This window comes from Canis lupus, chromosome 13, assembly GCF_048164855.1.
Source record: "Canis lupus baileyi chromosome 13, mCanLup2.hap1, whole genome shotgun sequence".
NCBI classification, from domain to species: domain Eukaryota; kingdom Metazoa; phylum Chordata; class Mammalia; order Carnivora; family Canidae; genus Canis; species Canis lupus.
The window spans coordinates 13,694,071-13,718,115 of NC_132850.1; the positions used below are offsets into that span (position 1 = coordinate 13,694,071).

At 40.0% G+C, this 24,045-nt stretch overlaps 1 protein-coding gene across 3 annotated transcripts in view; it reads left to right on the forward strand.

The window, feature by feature from the left end:
* The first annotated feature begins 5,012 nt into the window (after positions 1–5,012).
* The window catches only part of SPATA6 (spermatogenesis associated 6), a 145,931-nt gene continuing 126,898 nt past the window's right edge, over positions 5,013–24,045 (forward strand). For all 3 annotated transcript variants that reach the window (XM_072772211.1, XM_072772212.1, XM_072772213.1), the window contains exon 1: positions 5,013–5,273. In XM_072772211.1, the coding sequence (XP_072628312.1) occupies positions 5,022–5,273 (252 nt within the window). In that variant the 5' untranslated portion in view covers positions 5,013–5,021. The remainder of the gene's footprint in view (positions 5,274–24,045) is intronic.

The following is a 24,045-nucleotide window of genomic DNA, read 5'->3' on the forward strand; positions in this document are numbered from 1 at the left end:
AAGCGTTACTCCTGGGTATGTATTATACTGATTGCATAGTACGTTTCAAGCCCAAGCGTTTTTCCAAGGAGTACAATTCATATAAGAAAATTTTATATAAGAGGAGTGCCTCAGTGGCCTGCCTTTGGCTCACGTCATGATCTTGGAGTCTTGGGATTGAGCCCTGCATTGGACTCCCTGCCCAGAGGGAGCCTGCTTCTCCCTCTGCCCCTTACTCTGCTCATGTTCCCTCTCTCTTTCAAATAAATAAATAAGTAAACAAACAAACCAATAAATAAATAAAGTCTTTAAAAAGAAAAAGCAAAATTCTATATAATAAAATTCTTTTTTTTTTTTTTTTTTACATTAAAGTATAGTTGACACAACATAAGAAAAGTCTCACTACAGGGTGATTCTTGCTTGATCTTTTTATTCCAAACTCAGAAATTTAAACTTAAATTTTTTATTTTTATTATTTTTTTAGGATTAACTTTGTGTTTTTTATTCCTATCAGATAATTTTAAGTCTTGTTTCTCTTAAACTTTCCATACCATTCTCAATGATAAATAAGTCCAGTCACGTATTAGAAGTTTAGACAAAGTTGTACTTTACAATATATAAAATCATCCCGAGAATCAATTTAAATGACAGAAACATGCTTTCAGGAACACAAATACCTTTTCAAATGCAAGATCATACTGTGATATGTAACATCTATTCTACTAATGTAACAATCACTGTTATATTTTTTGTTATATTTGTTTGATTGGTATTTTGTTAGTGATTATTAAGATAATAAATGAGAGGCAGCATTTTACAGCAGGAGAAGGACAGGGTTAGGTTCAAGTTCCTGCTGTGACAGGTACTACCTCTGTGATACGGGCACATCAATTTAATTTGCACTTGTTTCCTCATTTATTAAATGGGGATACAGATACTTTCCTTGTAGAGATGTTTAAGGTGTATAATTATCTATATAAAGTACCTTGTACAATATCTGATATTAAATGAACTGTCACCAGTTACTATGGCCATTTTATGTTGTTAATTGTCATTATGAATAATGAAGACACTGATTTTTTTTTGGAAATCAAATCCATTATAGAGACTGGAGTCTAAAAAATGCCTTCTAGCCTTCTGACCATTGGCCAGGGAACCTAAGTTACCTCCTCACTTCATAAATGCAAAGTAGATGTATAAAAGGGGAAAAAAAGCTCTAATTTATTCTCTCAAAGTATTCATCAAATGAGGTAGGATTTCTGGGGAAGATTAAGAGCTTACATTTTTTTATTGGACTTATTTCCCATAAAGTTTCACAAAGGATGAAAGGAGGGGAAGTGCAGAAGCGTACTATTTCTGTTTTATCTGCAACCTGTGATTATAAATCTTCCCGAGATATTGTTAATTATAATGATGCCATTTACAATGCTGCAATTTAAGACTATTAGAATTTTTACCCAAAATTTCATGCCTGGGGCTTAAAAATTGGCAGCTGAATGTTTGTATGAGGCTGAAAACTTGAAGGCTATGACAGAAGGAGAACATCTTTAAACTATTTGCTAAAGACTGAATGTGTCCCCTCCAAATTCATATGTTGAAATCCCAATCCCCAATATGGTGGTATTTGTGAGCAAGGCCTTGGAGAGATAATTATGTCATGAGGGTGGAGCCCTCCTGGTTGCAATTAGAGACCTCAGAGAGCTTTCTCACGCTCTTCCCTGGGTAAGGATAAAATGAGAAAAGGGCCTTCTGCGACTCAGAAGAGGGCTCTCACCAGAACTCAACTGTGCTGGCACCCTGATCTTGACTTCCAGCTCCCAGAACTGTGAGAAATAAATTTCTATTGTTTATAAACCACTGTGGTGGCTCTGGTGTTCTGTTATAGCAGCCCAAACTGACAAAGACAGGTGCTGTGCACAGAGAGCCTAGAAACCTATCACAGGTTTCCTTAAAAGTTCAAAGGCTGAGATGAGCTTTACATGCCTAGGGAGAGATTTGCCAGTTAGCAGCTACTATAGAGCAGAACAGAGACTCTTGGGATTTGGCAGTACTGGGGATGTTGGAGTACTGAACATTCCACTGTGGAGAGATCTTTTTAAGACTTGTATAATCCTCTTAGAATCCAGCTGATACACCAGAAAGTCTGCACTCCAGCAGAAAGAACAATATTCTATAGTTAGGCCTGCACTAGGCTTGCCTGCACAGTCTACAACCAAGCCTGAAAAAGTTTGGAAGAGACAGAGTTTGAAAGTCGAGTCATACCAAGTTAGACAGGCTTTAAGAACATCTTGGGCTTTCCACTTATCTGCACTAGCCAAGTATATCACTAAAGTCTGTACCAGTTTAAGGCAATCACCCCATAATTAAACTGCCTGCTAAAATAAGAATCAACACTCTTCAGAAAAAGATAATAGAATCCAGGTTCTTACAATGTGTTATTCAAAATGTCCAGTATTCAATAAGAAAAATCACTAGGCATACAAAGAAACAGGAAAACGCATGTTTACGAAAATGTGCAATTAGTAGAAGCAGAGCTTGACATGGGACAGATGTTGGATATAACAAATATAGACTTTAAGGCAGCTATTGTAAATCTTTTCAAGGAAAAAAGAAAGATATATTCAAAGAGTAAAGGAAAATAGGGTCCTAGGGATCCCTGGGTGGCGCAGCAGTTTAGCGCCTGCCTTTGGCCCGGGGCGTGATCCTGGAGACCCGGGATCAAATCCCACGTCGGACTCCCGGTGCATGGAGCCTGCTTCTCCCTTTGCCTATGTCTCTGCCTCTCTCTCTCTCATAGATATTTATGACTATCATAAATAATAAATAAAAAATTAAAAAAAAATAGCGTCCTAATGTGTAACCAAATAGGGAATCTCAGTAGTCATGTGCAAACTAAAGAAAAGAAAAAGAGCACATGGAAATTTTTAGAACTGAATAATACATTAACTAAAATGAAAAATTCACTGCGTGGTGGGAGTACTGACTGGTATGGCATTCTGGACAGCAACTTGGAATTATTTCATACAACTAAGACTATTCATACTCCATGACTTAATTTCTCTTCTGTTCATCACATACCATATGGAAAATTTTGAAAAGCACAAATTGGGGAAGATATTTGTTAACACATAAAATCGATGAAGAATTAGTAGCTGGGATATATAAAGAACTCCTATAAATCAGTGAGAGAGAGAGAGAGAGAGCAAACAAGGGAGCAAGAGAGAAAGCAAGAAACAGTCTAATTAAATAATAGCAAGAGAACTAGTAGGCAGTTCACAAAGAGAAAATGGGAAGACTAATAAAACTATGAAAAGGTGTTAAGGGATCCCTGGGTGGTGCAGTGGTTTAGCGCCTGCCTTTGGCCCAGGGCGCGATCCTGGAGACCTGGGATTGAATCCCACATCGGGCTCCCGGTGCATGGAGCCTGCTTCTCCCTCTGCCTATGTCTCCGCCTCTCTTTCTCTCTCAATGTGTGACTATCATAAATAAATAAAAAATTAAAAAAAAAAAAAAAAAAGAAAAGGTGTTAAATCTCAATAATAATAAAAGATGCAAAACAAATGCACAATGAGATATGTAGGCTGCACACACTCAAATATACAAACATTAAAAATATAAACAACACTAAATGTTGGTAAGGATGTGGGAAAATAAGAACTCTTACATACTCCCATCAGGAACATACATTGGAAATGGTGTGGTATTACCAATTAAAATCTCTCCTGTACAAAACCTAATACCCAGTGAATCCACTACCCCTGGAGCATGTGTGTGCTAGTAGACATGTACTAGAATATTCACAACAACATTGTTAGTGATAACTAAAAATGGAAACAGTGCAAGTGGCCATCAATGGTAAAAATAAATAAATATTCAATATATTGGAGTACTATCCAACAATAGAAAAACTTCTGCTACACAGCATCATTACTGGGTGAATTCCACAACATAATAACAGTGAGAGAAGCAAGTCCCAGAAAAAGACAAATAGTGTAATTTCATTTTTATAACACCAATAACAGGAAACAAAGACATTTTGTTTAGAAATGCACACAGGAGGGGCACCTGGGTGGCTGACTCTGGATTTCTGCTCAGGTCAGGATCTCAGGGTTGTGAGATGGAGCCCCGAGTCCGGCTCTGTGCTGGGCATGGAGCCTGCTTAAGACCCCCCCCCGCCCCCGTTCTCTGTATGCCCCTCCCCAAATGCACACATAAATAGCAGAAGAACGCAGAAAAGTAAAGGAGCCAACAAAAGTCAGGGGAGTGGTTTCTCGCAGGCCGAGGCAGGCAGTGCACTGGTTGGAGCCTTTCTGAGGCCTGATACTCTATTTCTTAACCCGAGTGTGAGTTGCACAGTTACTCACTTTGTTGTTTAAGATGAATATGTTTTGCCTTGTACACTTTCTCTATGTGTGACGTATCTCACACTAAAAATGATTCTTAAAAAGACTGGATCGGACAACCTCTTGAACTCGGTGTGCGGCCGGGCCCTTCCCACGCCCACTTGCTGGTCCTGCATGGGCGGTGCCCGGTGGGCGGCGGACCCGAGGTGCACAGGCGGCGGGGGCGGCAGGAAGAGGGGCGGGCGGGCCTGCGAGAGCAACCCCACGGTTCCCGGGGAGGCGAGGGGTCCACACCCAGGGGCTGGGTCCCGGGGCTGGGTCCGCCTCTGCGCAAGCCTCTGTGAGATTCCCATCTAATCACCGAACTGGGAAGTTCAAGCAGAGACCCCACACTGAGGGCGGTGCTTTCACAGCGGGGGGGCCCGAGGGCGCCCCGCGGCTCTCCAGCCCAGGGTGCCGCCTGCACCCAGCACAGGGCTCCTGGAGCCGGCTCCCCGGCCCCGCCCCCGCCCCCGCCCCCACAGCCCGCGGGGCGCCTCGTCCGGCTGCGCGCGCACCGTCGGACGTCACAGACGAGCTGCCCCGCCCCGTCCCGCTCCTTCGGAAGCCCCGCCCCCTCGCGAGGCCCCGCCCCTGGCGTTCGCCGGGCCCCGGCGCGGCCCCGCCCCGCCCGTCTTCCGGCCCCGCCCCCCGGTTGCCATGACAACGAGTCCGCGCCCCGCGCACAGCTGCTGCTCGGGCGGGACCCAGGCTGGACCGCGGGCCCCGGCCTGGGGGCCACAGCTGCCGCCGCCGCCGCCACCTCGTCTCCTCCCCGCCCCCGCCCCGCCCCGCCCGGCGTCTCCTCGCCGCCCTCGGGCCCGCGGCCGGGGTCCGTCCCCGCCGCCGCCCCCCGCGCGGATGCCGAAGGTGAAGGCGCTGCAGTGCGCGCTGGCGCTGGAGATCCGCTCTGTGAGTACCGGTCGCGCCCCGGGCCCGCGGGTCGGCTCTTCCTCGCTCGCCGCCGTGCGCCGGGTCGCCCCCGGGAGCCCGGCTCCGTCGCCTCGGTGTCCTCCCGCCCCGGTCCCGGCGTCCAGTCGCGTCCCCGCGGCCCTGCCCCGGGAGCCTCACTTCGGGAGCGCCCCCGCCCCGCCCCGCCCCGGCCCTTCCAGCGGGGTGGGGTCGGGTGGGGCTTCTCCTCCGTCCCCCCTCTGCACCTGCTGCCCTAGACCGCCTTGTTGGCCCCGTTTCTCCCCGGCCGTCCAGGCGCCGGGGTTTCCTCCCAAATCCCTGCAGCAGATTTGCTCAAGTGCCCAAACTTGGGGTTGGCGAAGGAGCCTCTGCTGGCGGTGTTGAGAGTGGAACCCCACACCCGGCGGCCAGGCCGTCAGCTCTGCGGAGCGCCCCGCCACCTCCCGGCCCCCCCTGCCCAGCCTGCTGCGGGGACCAGCTGAGGCATGAGCCCCCACGTCCTTCCTTTAAAAAAAAAAAAGATTTTATTTATTTATTCATGAGAGACACACGGAGGCAGAGACACAGGCAGAGGGAGAAGCAGGCTCCCTGCGGGGAGCCCCATGCGGGACTCGATCCCAGGACCCCGGGGTCACGCCCTGGGCCCAAGGCAGCCGCTCCGCGCTGAGCCCCGCAGGGGTCCCCACCGCGTCCGTCCTTCAGTGAAGGAAGTTGGACCTCTCAGTGATGGGAGAAAACTCCATCCGTCTTAACCATCGCAGTAGACCCTTTCAGGGGTTTTTTAACTCCCTCCTCTGCACTTTTTACAGAACCCTCTCATCCTGGTCTTCAGATGAAAGCCCCAACTTGTCTCTTCTGGAGGAAACCCTCAGAGAAGCTTTCCATACCCCCATTTTAGACCCAAATCCCCCATTCGGTCTCTTTTCTCTCCTTCCACTTCTAAGCCCTCTCACCTCTCAACTCTTTGATCTCCCAGTGAAGGCAGGTGGTGAGGGTACCTGAGAATCCAACCCCAGGCCTCTGAGGGCTGCCCTGGGAAGCCCTCCCCACTTCCTTCCTGCACATCCTGCAGGCCTGCAGGCCGGGCTTCTGGGTCTGCTTAAGCCCTCCCGTGCTTTCCTGGCTGTCCTAACTCGCGTTGGAATGAGGCCGCTGTTAACACAGTCCGTGTTACCTCCAGGGAAGTCACAGGACTGTTCTAGATCTTTTGTTAGGTGTTAAAGAAGGTAAGGCTGGGTAGGGCAGAGTGTGAGGCAGAGTGGAGGGGAAGAATGTTTCTGGGGATGTTTTCATCCCGCAGCTGCCAAAGTTTAGCAACTTTGTAAAGTAAGATTCCTCTAGCAACAGAATACCCAGAGCTGCTTCAACGGCTTGGCCTGGAGCAGTTGGTAAAACTCCTATACCTGCAGCCTCACCGCACTGCACTTTGTTACTGGCTGCTGCTGCTTCCTCTGTCAACCAGTGGGGGTTAGCGGGAGTGCAACTGCCTGAGGGGCTGGCCCCCCGCCCCCCTTTTTTAAAGGCTTTATTTATTCATGAGAGAGAGAGGCAGAGGCGGAGACACAGGCCAAGGGAGAAGCAGGCTCCCTGCAGGGACCTCGACATGGGGCTGGATCCTGGGACTCCAGGATTATTACGCTAAGGCAGACACTCAACCGCTGAGCCACCTGGGCTGCCCTGGCTTCCCTTCCTTTGCCAAAAGATCTCCAAGAGGAAGTACTTGGATGTAACTGATTGATTACTGCCCGAAGGAGTTGCAGAAATACATTTGATTTCAGTACTGCTCTTCCTCAGAAAGTAGATGTGTGATGCAGCTTTGTGTTCATCGAAGCTGAAGAAGTTATGCAAGTGGAAACATTCCTATTTAACTTTTTTCAACAGACACTTGAGTCGCAGAATTTCACAATTCTAAGAATCTTAGATATCATTGAATTTAATTCCTTTTTACAGGTGAGGCTTAGCATGGCTAATTATTTGCTGAGGGTTGCACAACTGTTTAGAGGCAGATCTGCAACAAGATGCTAAGTTTTAACCAGCAAAAGCCCTGTTAAATGGCTCTGATGCTCAGAAGAAGTAAAAAAAAAAAAAAGACCATTAGCAACCATTAGCTTGATTAATTTGGCTTTGATTGAAATGATGAATTAAATGACCATAGATACTTTTAACCTCTTCTTTCAAATTTTAGTTTTTTCTTTTCAATTAGTTTTTTATGTTTACATGGTATAAAAGTCAAACCTACAAATGATATACTCAGAGCAGTCTCACATCCAGCACTATCTCCTCAAACTTCTTTCCCATCCATACTCATCTGCTGTAGGTAATGATTTTATTGTTTTCTGAATTATTCTTCTAGTATTTCCTTTTGTAATATAACCAAATGGATAACACACACACACCATTCCCCTCATATGTGTTTTCTTTGCTTCTTTATACAGTAGGTAGCATATAAACTATTCTGCACTTTGCTTTTTTCCCCACTCTATGTATAAAATTTGGCATCTTTATTTTCCAACTTTTTATTGACATTTTTTCAAACATAAAGAGTAGTTGGAAGAATAGTACAGTGAATGACTATATCCCATGACTATGTACATTAATTTATCTGTACATATGTGTATATGTAAAATGTGTTTTTTTTTTTTGTTTTGTTTTTTGTTTTTGCTGAAAATTTGGAGGTAAACTGTTGGTATCATGATACGCCCTCAACATCCGTCTTCTAAAAATAATGACATGGTTCTGCATAACTACCATACTGTTATCACGCTTAAGATCATGAGTGACAATTCTTTATTTAAAAAACAATTTTTAAAAAAAATTTATTTATGATAGTCACAGAGAGAGAGAGAGAGAGAGAGAGGCAGAGACACAGGCAGAGGGAGAAGCAGGCTCCATGCACCGGGAGCCCGACGTGGGATTCGATCCCGGGGTCTCCAGGATCGTGCCCTGGGCCAAAGGCAGGCGCCAAACCACTGCGCCACCCAGGGATCCCATGAGTGACAATTCTTAATATCTAGTGCATATTCACATCTTCCCAGTTGTCCCACAAATAACTTGCAGAATTAATTTTTTAAAACCTGGATCCAATCAAGGTTTACATGTTGCATTTGGTTGTTAGGTGTTCTTAATCCATTTTAATATACAGTTGCTCGGGACGCTTGCGTGGCTCCGGGGTTGAGTGCTTGACTTTGGCCCAGGGTGTGATCCTGGGGTCCCAGGGTTGGGGCTCCCGCATGGAGTCTGCTTCTTTTCTTTCTCTCTCTCTCTCTCTCTCTCTGTCTCTGTCTCTCATGAATAAATAAATAAAATCTTGAAAAAAAAAAGCTCTACTTTTTCATTCCCATGATCTTTCCTTCTCCACTGCCCCCCCATCCCCATGGATTTAGATAAGCTCATACACTCATGTAATCATTACTCAGGTGAAGATTTAGCACACTTCTATCACCCTAGGAAATGCCCTTGTGCTCCTGTCCAGCCCCGTGCAGAGGGAACTATTCTGATTTCTATTACTATAGATTAGTGTGCCAGTACGCGAATTGCAGGTGCAATGGAATCGTAGAGTATGTAAATTTTGTGTCTGGCTTTATTTGCTCAGCATAGTTTTGAGCTTCCTCCATGTTACTGTGTATCAGTAGTTTATTCCTTTATATTCTATGTGTAGACAACATTTTTAGCCATTCTCTTTACTGATGATTATTTGGGTTGTTACCAGGTGATGGTTGTCATGGATAAAGCAACTATAAACATTCATTCTTGTAAAACTCTGTGTATATTACCTTTTTTTTTTTTTAAGATTTTATTTATTCATGAGAGATGCAGAGAGAGAGAGGCAGAGACACAGGCAGAGGGAGAAGCAGGCTCCATGCGGGGAGCCCAACGTGGGACTCGTTCCCGGGACCCCAGGATCACTCCCTAGGCCGAAGGCAGACGCTTAACCGCTGAGCCACCCGGGCTGCTCTGTATATTACCTTTTAAAGAGACCATGCTCAGGGATCCCTGGGTGGCGCAGTGGTTTAGCGCCTGCCTTTGGCCCAGGGCGCGATCCTGGAGACCCGGGATCGAATCCCACGTCAGGCTCCCGGTGCATGGAGTCTGCTTCTCCCTCTGCCTGTGTCTCTGCCTCTCTCTCTCTCTCTGTGACTATCATAAATAAATAAAAATTAAAAAACAAAACAAAACAAAAAACAGACCATGCTCAGATATAGAATATCCTATGTTGTACTATTATCTGAATTTTTCCCCTATGTGGTGACATTTACTTTGTTCCTAATTACTATTAACTGGAAATTAGAGGTTTTCTCTCTGTGTGCATTCCATTCTCTCCCCCCACTGTTCCCCGCATGATTGTTTTTTTGCTGCGGGCTTGTATTAGTAGTAATCTCATGTATGATACTGTGGGGAGATGAGGGCAAGAACATGGTAAACATGAAAGGTTTTAGTGTACAACACACCATTTTGTATTGCTCCATAGAGCTGTATGACTTGAGAGAAAATATATTGCTAGGAAGAAAGTCTGACTTTGCTCGATAAATCATTGGAGAATGATATAGGCCAATAACTTGCCTATCAAGAGCAGCAATTACATCTCCTACCACTTACACTTTTAATAGTTGAAACATCTTACCTATGATATGAAAAGTAGTTTTGCTGCTTCTTTTAATTAGTAGTTCAGTTTTCATGAGATTACTTGGGAGAATGGAAGAAACTGCAGAGAGACAAAGTCTAGTGCCTGGGCAATGAAAGCAGCCAATAGTGACAGTTTGGGTTTAATTTGTATATATGTATATATAATTCCCAGTTTTAGTTCTCTGTACTCCCTTCACCTCATTGCCTCCTTAAGTTATTGATAACATTGGGGCAAACAAATCTGGGTCCTTTTTTCCGATCATTGCTCATCCAGGTTTCTGTGGAGTGAGTGGTGTCTCACAATTGTGCTACAGTTGGTGGTGATTTTCCTTGTAATACAGACTTTTAAGAACTTTTAAATAAAAAACACTTGAAACTTACAGAAAAAATAAAACTGAATACTGTGATCCTTACACCCCTGATTTAACAAATGCTACATTTTACATGTTTGCTGCAGATTTTGTTTTTAAGAAGTAAAATGGTATGGATATAGTTAAGGCTCCTTTGTGTACCCTCCTGACCCCAGTTTTTCTCCTTCCCTTCCTAGACGGAAGGTAATCAATATCCTGAAGTTACAGTTTATTATTTTCATTCTGGTTTTGTACTTTTATTTGTGTGTGTGTGTGTTTTTTTTTTTTTTAAAGATTTTATTTATTCCTGAGAGACACAGAGAGGCAGAGACACAGGCAGAGGGAGAAGCAGGCTCCATGCAGGGAGCCCCATGTGGGACTTGATCCCGGGTCCCCACCACACCCTGGGCTGAAGGCGACACTAAACCGCTGAGCCACCCGGGCTGCCCTATTTGTGTATGTCTATGTGCTACTTATACTATTGTCTTGTTTTAAAACTTTACACAACTGGTATTTATGTATCTTTTTGCATACCTGCTTTTTCCAGTTCAGTTTTTGAAATTTGTGTTGATTCTTGCAGATCAAGTTCATTTCCTTAATTGCTATAAAATACTATTTATTTTTGTAATAGTGATTAAATTTTATTTTATTGATAGACTTTTAGATGCCAGTGAAATTCTTTGGGCTACCTTTGTTTACCTTAGTGTTTGCGGGGGTCCTGTTGGTGTTAATTGTCTAGTATTCTGTATGACTTGAATGTCCTATTGATTATGTACATTAAAACCGGTGTGTAATTAATACAAGTTAAGAATCTAACTCTGTTTTATGTATAAACACAGTCTTTTTGCTTTTAAGGTGGTAAAACTCAGTGAATTTTCTAAGAATACAATTGCAATGTAAATTGAGGAAAGAGTAAACTTCGTTTTGTTTGATACTCTGCTAAGAGTTTACTTTTTTGGAAAATCATGACACCAGTGGCAGTACTGCTTGTGTTTGAGTTGCCAGTATGGGCATGTGTCATTCTGCTTTAGAACCTCTCCGTTTTACTTAGATTCTGTATACAGGTGCAAATACTGTATCCTCTAGCTTAGTCCTGCCTGAGCATTTACATATAGAAATAGACCTTTTATTATAAATTATTTCTGTTTTTTTTTCAAGTTAGGGCATTGGTTTATTTTTTTGTCACGTGTATAGGTAAATTTCAAACCGTCTGTTGTAAAGTAGGGTGTTTTGGGTCTTCTAGAATATGGACCCAGTGCTCCAGGCACAAGATTTAGGAATTGAACTACTGAGGCTCCGGCGATTGTGTTAGCTTCATAGGGCTATAATAACCAATTTCCAGAAACTTGATGTCTTAAGACAACAGAAATTCATTCCCTCACATTTCTGGAGAACAGAAGTCCAAAGTAGAAGTTCAGCAGGGCAACATTCTTTCAGAAGGCTCTAGATGGGGAGTGGGACTGGGATCCTTCTTGGTTCTTCCAGTTTCTGATGGCGGTAGGTATTTCCTGCCTTGTGGCTGTATTAACGCCAACCTCTAATCCAAGAGGTTTCATATTCTGTGAATAGCAGTTTATATCCTTTGCCTTTAGGAATTCCAGAGGTGTTTTTTTTTTCTTTCTTGTTGAATATATCAATATATCTTGGATAGTAACCTATCCAAGATTACTATATTACATTATATATAATGTAAATTTCAACAATCCAGTTGAACCTTATTTTTTCACTTTGTTTTTGCAGTCTTTAGCAAATACCTTTTTCTTTTCTTTCTTTCTCACTGGTAAGCAAAGAATGCTGTTGATTTTTTTTTTTTTAGGTTAACTCTTTATAGAACTGCATATTCAGCAAGTGCACAAATTCTGAGTGTGTAATCACCACCCAGATCAATAATTAGAAAGAATATCATCAGCACCCCAGATTGGGCTCTTGTGCTCCATTCCTTTCAGCCACCCCTCCTGCCCCCTCCTCTCCCAAAGGTAATCACTGGTATAACTTCTATCACACCATATTCTGAACTTGTGAAATCTGTCTGTCTCTCCACAGAATGAACTTTTTAATACCTAATTTCCTTGTGAGAATTCATCCCTGTCATTTTGTAAGACAATAAGCCTTTTATCATTCCATTGGTTTTTTTCTCCCCAGCTTTATTGAGCTATAATTGACACATAACGTTGTATAAATTTGAGGTGTGCAACATGCTGATATATTTATAAATTACAGAATGATTATCTGGGTAGTATTAGCTACCATCTGCATCCTGTCACATAGTTATCATTTCTTTTTTGTGGTGTGGACACTTAAGATCTATTCTCTTAGCAAAATCAAGTATTTAAGACTGTATTAGCTATAATCACCATGTTGTACATCAGATCCCCAGACTTATCAATCTTATAACTAGAAGTTTGTATCCTTTGACTAATATCTCCTAATTTCCCCTTCTATTCCCCCATCCCTGGTAACCACCCCTCTACTCTGTTTCTCTGAGTTTGTCTTTTTTAAATTCAATGTATAAGTGATATCATACAGTATTTGACTTTCTCTGATGGGCCCTTGGAGCCCATCCAGATTGCCTCAAATCAAAGGATTTCCTACTTTCTTATGGCTAAAAAATTATATATGTAATCTCACATCTATGTTCATGGACATTTGGACACTTAGGTTGTTTTCCATATCTTGGTTATTGTGAGTAATCCTGCAATGAACATCAGAGTACAAGACATCTCTATGAGATCCTGTTTTCAATTCCTTTGGATATATACACAGAAGTGGGATTGCTGGATTGTATGGTAGTTCAGTTTTTATTTTATTTTATTTTTTAAAGATTTTATTTATTCATGAGAGACACAGAGAGAGAGAGGTAGTGACACAGGCAGAGGGAAAAGCAGGCTCCATGCAGGGAGCCCCACGTAGGACTCGATCCTGGGTCTCCGGGATCACACCCTGAGCCGAAGGCAGACACTCAACCCCTGAGCCACCTGAGCGTCCCTGTAGTTCAATTCTTAATTTTTTGAGGAGCTTCTATACTGCTTTTCACAGTTGCTGTACTCAGTTTACATTCCCATCAGTAGTGCAGTAGGATTCCCTTTCCTCAACCCCCTTGCCAACACTTAGTATTTATTGTCTTTTTTGATAATAGCCATCATGGCAGGTGTGAGGTGTGGTTTTGGTTTGCGTTTCCCTGATGATCAATGATGTTGACCACCTTTTCATGTACCTCTTAGCCATCTGTGTGTCTTTCTTGGAAAACTGACTATTCATTTTCTCTGTGTCCATTCTACTGTTTTTTTTTTTTTGTTTTTTTTTTTGTTTTTAAGATTTTAGTTATTTATTCATGAGAGACCCAGAGAGAGAGAGAGAGAGGGGCAGCGACATAGGCAGAGGGAGAAGCAGGCTCCGTACAGGGAGCCCAATGTGGGACTCGATCCCAGGATCCCAGGATCACAACGGGAGCCAAAGGCAGACACTCAACTGCTGAGCCACCCAGGCGTCCCTCCATTCTACTGTTGATGGACATTTTCACTATTCCCAGTATTAGGATATTACAAATCGTATTCTTATAAATATTCTTGTATTTCTTTTTGCACATGTTGAATTCCGCACATTGCGGAAATCTCCCATTAGTCCTGGTCATTATTTAGATTATCTATGTGGAAAATTATGTTGTTTACAGATAAAGACAGTTTGACTTTTCTTGTACAATTTTTTTTTCTTTCTTTTGTTTTATGTCCTTGACTAGACTCTCGTATAAAATTGAATGGTGGAAATAATAGTAAATATACTTGTCTCTTTATTTTTATTTTAAGTTGTGCTTCTGAAGTTTTGCCAGTAAGTATTAGGTTGAGTCTTATGAAATTGCTGACAATGGACTATATTTTTACTTTAAAAAAAAAAAGCCATGGAGATTTCCTATAGTTTAGCCTAATATAATATTAGCCCTAGGATTTTCATTTATTAAAATAAGAAAGTTCCCTTCTATTCCTCATTTTGAAAACATCCTGAGCATTGAATTATATTGAATGCTTTTTCCTGATCTGTTGTGATTATAGTATAATATTGTTCCCATAGCCTATAAAGGGATACATTTTGTGATGTTGCACTCTTTCCATTTCTATGGTAAATTCTTGTTGTTAGCATATATTATTTTTCCTATATTTGAATTGGCTAATTTTTTCTTTAGGATCTTTCTTTTGGATTCATAGGTGAGATTTTACTGGATGAGTCAAATACTTATTTCACTTAGATTTCAGTTTTTTATTCTTAAAACATTTACTTTAAAATATCTTAGACATATAAAAAGTTATAAAGAGCAACATAATGCATACCCATGTGCCTCCATACCAGCTTAAGAAGTAAAATATTACAGATAAGGTGAAGCTTCCTATATATCTCTCTAATAGAATCCCTTCTTCCCCTTAGCTACTCACTCTTCTGAATTTTATCATTCCTCTGCATTTCTCAGTATTTTTCTCATATTAATGTCTGTCTTTAAGGCATTTATTTGATTTACTTCCAAGTGCTGCTTAACTGGCATCCCAAAAGGATTGGCAAAATTGTTTTAAAATTATTTGGTTCTAAATATTTTATCTTTTTTTTTTAAAGATTATATTTATTCATGAGAGACACACACAGAGAGGCAGAGACACAGGCAGAAGGAGAAGCAGGCTCCATGCAGGGAGCCTGACGTGGGACTCGATCCTGGGTCTCCAGGATCACACCCTAGGCTGCAGGTGGTGCCAAACTGCTGCACCATCGGGGCTGCCCTATTTTATCATTTTTATTGTGATTTTCTGCTTTAGCTTATGAGCTATTTAGGAATTTGTTTCAGTTTCAAGATGCACAGGATTTATATATGTATATGTACTCAAGTCCCCTGTCATACTCACCTACACGTATACATACAGACTATCTTTTATTGTCATATTTTAATTTAATTGCATTGGGGTATTGAATGACATCTGCATGATATTATTTTTGTTGAGATTTCTTTTGTCTCCTAATACTTATACAGTTATTGTGAATGTTTTTTATTTACTTGAAAATAATATGTAACTTCATTTGTTGGATGTAGGGCTCTCTGGCCATTATCAGATGGAGTTTATTTTCTCCAAATTATTTTATTTATTTATTTATTTATTTACTTACTTACTTACTTACTTATTTGAAGATTTTATTTATTTATTCATGAGAGACACACAGAGAGAAAGAGAGGTAGAGGGAGAAGCAGGCTCCATGCAGGGTGCCCGATGTGAGTGAGACTCGATCCCGGGACTCCAGGATCACGCCCCAGGCCGAAGGCAGGCGCTAAACTGCTGAGCCACCCAGGGATCCCCCCAAATTATCTTTAATCCCATATTAATTTATTTTGTCTGCCTGATCTTCCAGGTTGTAATGGAGATATATTAAAATCTTCAGTATGCTTATGTATTTCACTGTATACTTGATGTCGTCTAGTGCACTGTGATCTGTACAACCGTGGATTCATTTCTACCTACTCTGTTTTGCATTGGGTGTGTACCATCTATTTGAGAATTTGTGGGTTTCTCCAGTTCTGGGTAAATTCTTAGCTTCCATATCTTTGACTTTTATTTTTTTCTCCTGTTTTCTCCTTTCCTCTGACATATATTGGAACTTGTATCTATTCTCCATGTGCTTTTTTTTTTTTTTTGGTGTAATTTTTATTTTTATACTTGTTCTGGGAGAATTCTTCAGAATTATATTCTTAGGAAGTTATCAAGTTAAATTTTAAAAATCTCCTGTATTGAGGTGCACCTGCCTGGGTGGCTCAGTTGGTTAAGTGTCCAACTCCTGATTTTGGCTCCGATCATGATCTCAGGGTCAAGAGATCCAGCCCCTTGCGGGGCTCTGTGCTGAGCATGGAGCCTGCTTGAGATTCTCTCTCTGCTCCTCCTCCTGCTCATGCATGTGTGTGTGCACTTACACACTCTCTCTCTCAGAACCCTTCCCCCAGAGGTGCCTGGGTGGCTCAGTTGCTTTAGTGTCTGCCTTCTGCCCAGGTCATGATCCCAGGGTCTTTGGGTCAAGCCTCATGTTAGTCGAGCCCCATGATGGATGAGCCCCACGTCGGACTCCCTGGTCAGTGTGGAGCCTGCTTCTCCCTCTCTCTTTATTCCTCCCCGCTGCTCACTCTCTCCTACTCCCTCTCTCAAATAAATAAAATCCTTAAAAGAAAATTTTAAAAAAGCAAAGTCCCCAAACTCCTGTATTGAGATTTTTAACTTCATGGACTACATATTCAAGAATTCTCATATAACCTGTCTTTATGTTTATACATTTATTAATTTTTAAATTAATCTCTGTTTTAAGTAATGTGGGGCTCAAACTCACTACCTCGAGATCAAAAGTTGCATGCTCTACTGATTGAGACAGCCAGCCACTCCCTAGTCTCTCTTTTTAAATATCTGGCAAATATCTTCCTTCTCTGTGTTAATTTTATAGTTTTTGGGTTTTTTATGGAATTTTCCCCCTTCTCAGATGAAATATCCTAAACACTTACTTTAAAATTGTTTTCGGGGCAGCCCCGGTGGCGCAGCGGTTTGGCACCGTCTGCAGCCCGGGGTTTGATCCTGGGGACCCTGGATCGAGTCCCACGTCAGGCTCCCTGTGTGGAGTCTGCTTCTCCCTCTGCCTGTGCCTCTGCCCCTCTCTCTCTCTGTGTCTCTATGAATGGATAAATAAAATCTTTAAAAATAAAATAAAATAAAATAAAATAAAATTGTTTTCAGATTGTGCAAATTACTTTAATTTTCATTTGAAGTGAATTTATCACTGGCTTGTCAATTCTGTTGGTTTTCTTAGCTCTTGGGATTACACCGAATTATAGGCCAGTTTTGTGAGAATTGATATCTTAATAGTATTGAGTCTTTCAGTCTACGATCCTGGTATATTTTTTACATTGTCAGGACCTTCAGTTTCTTTCAGAAGTGTTCATTGTTGTCAGTAGGCATGCCTCACACATATTTTGTTAAATTTATATGTAAGTACGCATACTTCAGGTTTTAATGCTATTGCAAATGGTACTTTTAAAAAAAATTCATTTTTTTATTTTTATTTTTTTTTAATTTTTTTTAATTTTATTTATTTATGATAGTCACATAGAGAGAGAGAGAGAGGCAGAGACATAGGCAGAGGGAGAAGCAGGCTCCATGCACTGGGAGCCTGACGTGGGATTCGATCCCGGGTCTCCAGGATCGCGCCCTGGGCCAAAGGCAGGCGCCAAACCGCTGCGCCACCCAGGGATCCCCAAATTCATTTTTTTTAAAATAAAAAAAATTCATATAAGTGTTCTGACATAAAGAAATAACATTGATTTTTGCATATTGAATTTATATCCTATGACATCAGATTCTTTATTTCTAGTAGCATATTTGTAGATTATAGACTACAGTTAGGTTGTCTACAAATAAGCAGTTTTACTTCTTTTCAATTTGTATACCTTTTATTTCTTTTATTTTTTATTTTTAAAAAGATTTTATTTATTTGTCAAACAGAGAGTGCAAGCAGGGCAAGCTGCAGGCAAAGGGAGAAGCAGACTCCTGGCTGAGCAAGTAGCCTGGTGTGGGACTCAATCCCAGGACGCTGGGATTGTGACGTGAAGCAAAGGCTGATGCTTAATCAACTGAGCCACCTAGGCGCTGTATTTCTTTTATTTTTAAAATTTCTTTTGCTTGTCCTTTTTCACTGGCCAGGACCTATATAGTACATTGTTGAATACAAGTGTTGAGCATGGACATACTGACCTTTTTGCTGATATTGGGGAAGCATCCAGTCTTTCAACATCAGTATGACATCAAATTCAGGCTTTTTCATAGATATTCTTTATCAGTTGAGGAAATTTCCTTCAGGCCTCAGTTTTCTAGAGCTTTTATCGTGAATGGAGCTTACAGGTGTCAAATGCCTTTTCTGAAGAAAAAGAATTGCAGGGAATTTCTAAGATTTAATGCTATAGTATACTTTTTAGAAGTGATTTAATTATATCTGACACATTTTTATATGTTGTCTTTTCATTTTCATGCAGTTCAAAGTATTTTTAATTTGTCTTGTAATTTCTATTCTTGTGATTTAGAAATCTATTGTCTAATTTCTAAATATTTAGATTTTTTCTAGATATTTTCCTGTTTTTTAATTTTTAATTTTTTTTCCTGTTTTTTTTTTTTTTTTAGATTTTCCTATTGTTTATTCTAGTTTGGTTTAATGGGATTAGAAAATAGGGATCCCTGGGTGGCGCAGCGGTTTGGCGCCTGCCTTTGGCCCAGGGCGCGATCCTGGAGACCCGGGATCGAATCCCACGTCGGGCTCCCGGTGCATGGAGCCTGCTTCTCCCTCTGCCTGTGTGTGTCTCTGCCTCTCTCTCTCTCACTGTGTGCCTATCATAAATAAATTAAAAAAAATTATTAAAAAAAAAAGAAAATATACTCTGCATGACTTCAGTCTGTTTGTTTATTAGACTTATATGGCTCATAATATCATCTCTATTCATGAATGTTTTCATGTGCACTTGAAAAAAATGTATATCTTTTTGCTCTTGGATGGCGTTATTACATAAATGTCAATTAGGTCAAATTACTTGAATGTCGTTCACATTTTTTATACTCTTAATGATCTTTTGACTGCTTATTTTATCAGTTACTGAAAAATCAGTTACAGTTATATACTGTAATTTTTTGCTTCGTTTACTTTGATACTGTATTATTAAAGCTATACATTTAATTTTGTTATAGCTTCCTGATAAATCAAATTTTTAATCAATATGAAATATTTCACTTTAACCTTGGTAATCTTTCTCTTAAGTCTATATCATATTAAGACAGTCATCCAGCTTTCTTATGATTAATGAATGCATGATATACCTTTTACTATCATTTTGCTTTTATCTTAAATCTTTATTTTTTAAAAGATGAAGATATAATTCAAGTTAAAAAATATACCCATTTAGGGACACCTGGGTGGCTCAACAGTTGAGTGTCTGCCTTTCACTCAGGGTTTGATCCCAGGAGTCCCGGAGTCCTGGGATTGAGTTCCACATTGGGCTCCCTGCATGGAGCCTCCTTCTCCCTCTGCCTGTGTCTCTACTTTCTCTCTGTGTCTCTCACGAATAAATAAATAAAGTCTTAAAAAAACATTTAAAGTGTACAATTCAGTGAATGTTAATATATTCACTGAAAAATTGTAAAGCAATCAATTCCAGAGCATTTTCATCACCCTATAAAGAAATCCCATACCTATTAGCTGCCATTCCTCATTTTCCCTCTTCCTCAAGACCCTGGCTACCGCTAATTGAATTTCTAACTCTATAGGTTTGCCTATTGGGGACATTTATATAAATGGAATCATAAGGTATGTAGCCTTTTGTGTCTGGCTGCTTTTACTTAGCATGCTTGTAAGGTTCATTCATGTAGCATCTGTCAGTGCTTTATTCCTTTTTATGGTCAGATAATATTCCATTGGATATACCACATTTTGCTAATCTATTCTTCAGTTGATGGACATTTGGATTGTGTCTACTTTTTGGCTCTTATATAATGCTGCTATACTCTTGTATATATTTTTGGGTTGTTATATGTTTTCAGCACTCTTGGGTATATACCTAGGAATTGCTGAATTTCATGGTAACTCTGTTTAGTTTTTTTGAGGAACTGCCAAACATTTTTCCACAGTGGTTGTGCCATTGATACATTTCCATCAGCAAAGTATAAGGGTTCCCATTTTTCGGCATGCTCCCCAACACTTGTTTTTGTCCATCTTTTAAATTATAGTCATTTTAGTGGATGTGAAGAGATATTTCAGTATGGTTTTGATTTATACTTCCCCAATGACTAGTGATATTGAACGTTTTTCGTGAGTTTATTGGTCATTTGTTTTATCTTCTTTGGAGAGATATCTATCTTTTTTGCTCCATGTATCTTGGAGCTCTGTTAAGTGCATATATGTTTTCTTGAAATCTATATCTTATATATGTGTTTTTAATTGCTGTGTCATTATAAAATGTCTGTTTTAGTTTCTAGTGCCCATTTTTGTTTTAATGTCTATTTTGTCTGATATTAGTGTAACTATTGCAGCTCTCTTTTGGTTGCTGCTTGCATAGTTCATTTTTTCCGTTCTATTACTATCAACTCATTTGTGTTTTTGAATCTACAGTGTGTTTCTTATAGACAACATATAGCTGGCTTATAGTTTTTATCCGTTTTGCCAAGTTCTACCTTTGCTTGGAGTATTTGGTCAGTTTGCCTTTAATGTAATCACAGTTAAGGTAGGATTTGTCTCTTTCATTTTGCCATTTGTTTTCTGCATGTCATGTCTTTTTTTGTTGTTTCTATGTTTCTGCATTACTGCCTTTGGTGTTAACTGTTTTCTAGTATATCATTTTAATTCCTTTGTTTCTATTACTATGTTTTTTAGGTATTTTCTTAGTGGTTGTTCGGGGGGTTCACAATTACTATCTTAGTTTATAACAATCTGGTATGGATTAATACCAATTTAATTTGAATAGTACACAAAACTTTTGCTTCTATTTAGTTCCATTCCGTCCCTTAATGATTTTATTGTCATACAAATTATATCTTTATACAGATAAGCCTTATCAACACAGTTTAGTAATTGCTGCTTTATGTAATTTAATTTTAATTAAGGATGGAGCAATAAGAGAAAAAAATGCATACTGTCGTCATATTTATCTATGCAGTTCCCTTCCTTGTGTTCTTTTTTTTTTGTTCAGGTGGATATGAGTTGCTATCTAGTGTCCTTTCTACTGAAGGATTTTCTTTAGTATATCTTATGGGGAAATTGCGCTAATGATGAATTACCTGTTTTTGTTTTGCTAAGAATGTCTTAGTTTTCCATCCTTTTGGAAGGGAAATTTTTGTTGAAATTGAATTCTTATTTGATAGAATTGAAGTGCATTGTGCAAATATTCTGAAATTCCTTCGGCACTTTGAATAAGTCATCTCACTTCTTTATAGCTTCATGTTTCTGATGCAAAATCAGCTGTTAATCCTATTGAGGATTTTTGGTACCTGTTGAATCACTTCTCTTTGTTGCATTAAAAATTCTCTCTTCATCTTTGTCTTTTATGTGGTTTGGAATTCTCTGAGCTTGTTGGATGTATAGATTACTTTTCTTTAAATTATGGAAGTTTTTGTCCATTATTTTTTCAGATATTCTTTCTGGACATTTCTCCTCTCATTCTGGGGTTCCTGTCATTTCTATGTTGTGCTTAATAGTATTCCACAGATCTCTGAGATTCTGTTCATTGTTCTTTTTTCTTTTTTTTTTTAAGATTTTATTTATCTATTCATGAGAAACAGAGAGGCAGAGATACAGGCAGAGGGAGAAGCAGGCTCTCTATGGGGAGCACGATATATGGGACTTGATCTTGGGACACCGGGATCACACCTGAGCCGAAGGCAAATACTCAACCACTGAGCCACCCTGATGTCCCTGTTCATTTTTCTTTATTTTTTCTTTCTGTTCCTTAGGCTGAATAATATTTTCAGGTTCACGTAGTCTTTCTTCTGCTAGCTTCTTTAGTGATTTTTTTTCATTTCTGTCATGTGCTTTTCAACTCTAGAATTTCTACTTTGTTCTTTAAAAAAATAATTTCTATTTATTTTTGATATTCCTTCTTTGATGAAACATTATTGCCATGTTGCCATACTTTACTTGAGATTTTTATTTATTTTTTATTTTTGTTTTTTGCTTTAGATTTTTAGACAAAGTTTCCTTTAGTTCTTTTTACATATTTATAATAGGTGATTTAAAGTCTCTGTTTAGGAGACTGGGCTTCCTCAGAGACAGTTTCTGTTGACTGCCTTTTCCCCTGTGTATGGGTGATACTCTTGTTTCTTTGCATGTAATATTTTTTTTTGTTGAAAATTGAACATTTTAAATAGTATAATATGGAACTCTGTAAATCAGACTCCCCCTCTTTCTCAGGGTTTGTTGTTTGCTATTGCTTTCTGTTTGTTTAGTTACTTTCCTGAGTTAATGTCTGTATTCTTTGTCACGGTTGGCCACCAAAGTCTGCTTGGTTAGCTTCATGGCTTGCTAATGACTAGATTTATATATCCTTAAATGTCTTGAACCAATAAGTCTCCCTGTCTTTGCTGAGGATCTTTGTATGATTGTTGAGGCATATTTTCTGTGCTCTGCAGGTAGTTTACAACTCTGTTTTAGCCTTCACTTCCAACTGTTTCAAAGCCTCGGGGTCAGCCAGAGAGATTAGGGTTTCATCAGGTCATTTCTGGGCACATGCACAACCTTGAACATGTGCATGATCTTCTAAACTGCTAAAATTATGTTATATAGCTTCTCAAGACAGCACCTCCCCCCCATACACTCATATACATGCATTTCCAGCTTTGCATTTTGATCAGGTTATGGTTTGCCTCAATTGTGATCACTGCCTCGGGCATCTGTTGTGTTAAACAATTGCTACTGATTGTTTTTGACAATTGCCTTCGGGAGAAAGGCTGTTTGTATGAGTGAACTCCAATTCAGATCAAATAAAGAGAATCCCTGTGAATGAGGGTTTCCAGGGAACTGTCAGACAGATCAAATAATGACAGTTCCACGGGGATGAGGCTTTTTGGGGAGCGTTAAACCTGTTCTGAACACTCCAGTGTCTGTGTGCTGGTTTTCATGGCTAGTATAATTCTAAGGATTTTGTATTTCAAGGCTAAAGAAGACCTGAGTAGAGGAGATTGGGAGTAGAATATGTTAGCATACCACAGTATCACTGTTTTAACTGCAAGTCAGCTATTTTTTTTCAAATAAATGCTCTTCAGTTTGTTGGAAATCTCTGGTTGTTTTCTATAGCTGTAAAAAGTTGATTTCACCAGTTGTTGGTAATGTTCTCTTTGCTTTTATAGAGGGGCTGATTTTTGGAGGTATTTGATCCACCATTCTGAAAGTACTTTGCCATGTGCATCTTTATCTTTAAAGTGATTTTTTTTTGCATACAGCATATTGTTCTTGCTTTTTTTTAATCCAATCTGACAATCTCTCTTCCATTTAATTAGAATGCTTAGATTATTTGCATTCATGTAATTATCCATATGGTTGTTTAAGTCAACTGCTTTGCTTTTTATTTTCTGTTTGTTCAATCTGATTTTCTTTACCCACCCTCCCTTTCCTACTTTCTTTTTGGAAAGCTACTGGGTGTTCTTATAAGCATGGCAGAATTTGTAGAAATGTGGGTGAGAAAAACTCATGCTTTCTTGCGTATATATGTATGTGTGTGTGTGTGTGTGTGTGTGTGTGTGTATTTCAAAGATTTTATTTATTTATTCATGAGAGACACAGAGAGAGAGAGGCAGAGACATAGGCAGAGGGAGAAGCAGGCTCCCTGCTGGGAGCCTGATGTGGGACTTGATCCCAGGATCCCAGGATCACAACCTGAGCCAAAGGCAGATGCTCAACCACTGAGCCACCCAGTTGCCCTTTTGCATATATTGCACATTGGAAAGAGAGTCAGTAGTTTCCAGTTGAGTACTCTCAATTAGAGTAGCTGCACAACTCAGTAGAAATAGAATATGAGTAACAAGTTTGAACCAAGGATATAATTGTAAATTTTTTACCAGCTACATTAAAAAAGTGAAAATAAATAAATAAATTAGTTTTAATAATAATTTTACTTAAGTCAATATATTCAAAGTGTTAGTTATTAATGAGATATTTTATGCTGATTTTGTAATGAGTCTTCAAAATCTTTTGAACAAGTTCTCAAAATCTTCAAAATCTTGTATTTTACACTCATTGTCCATCTCAAATTTGGACTAGCCACA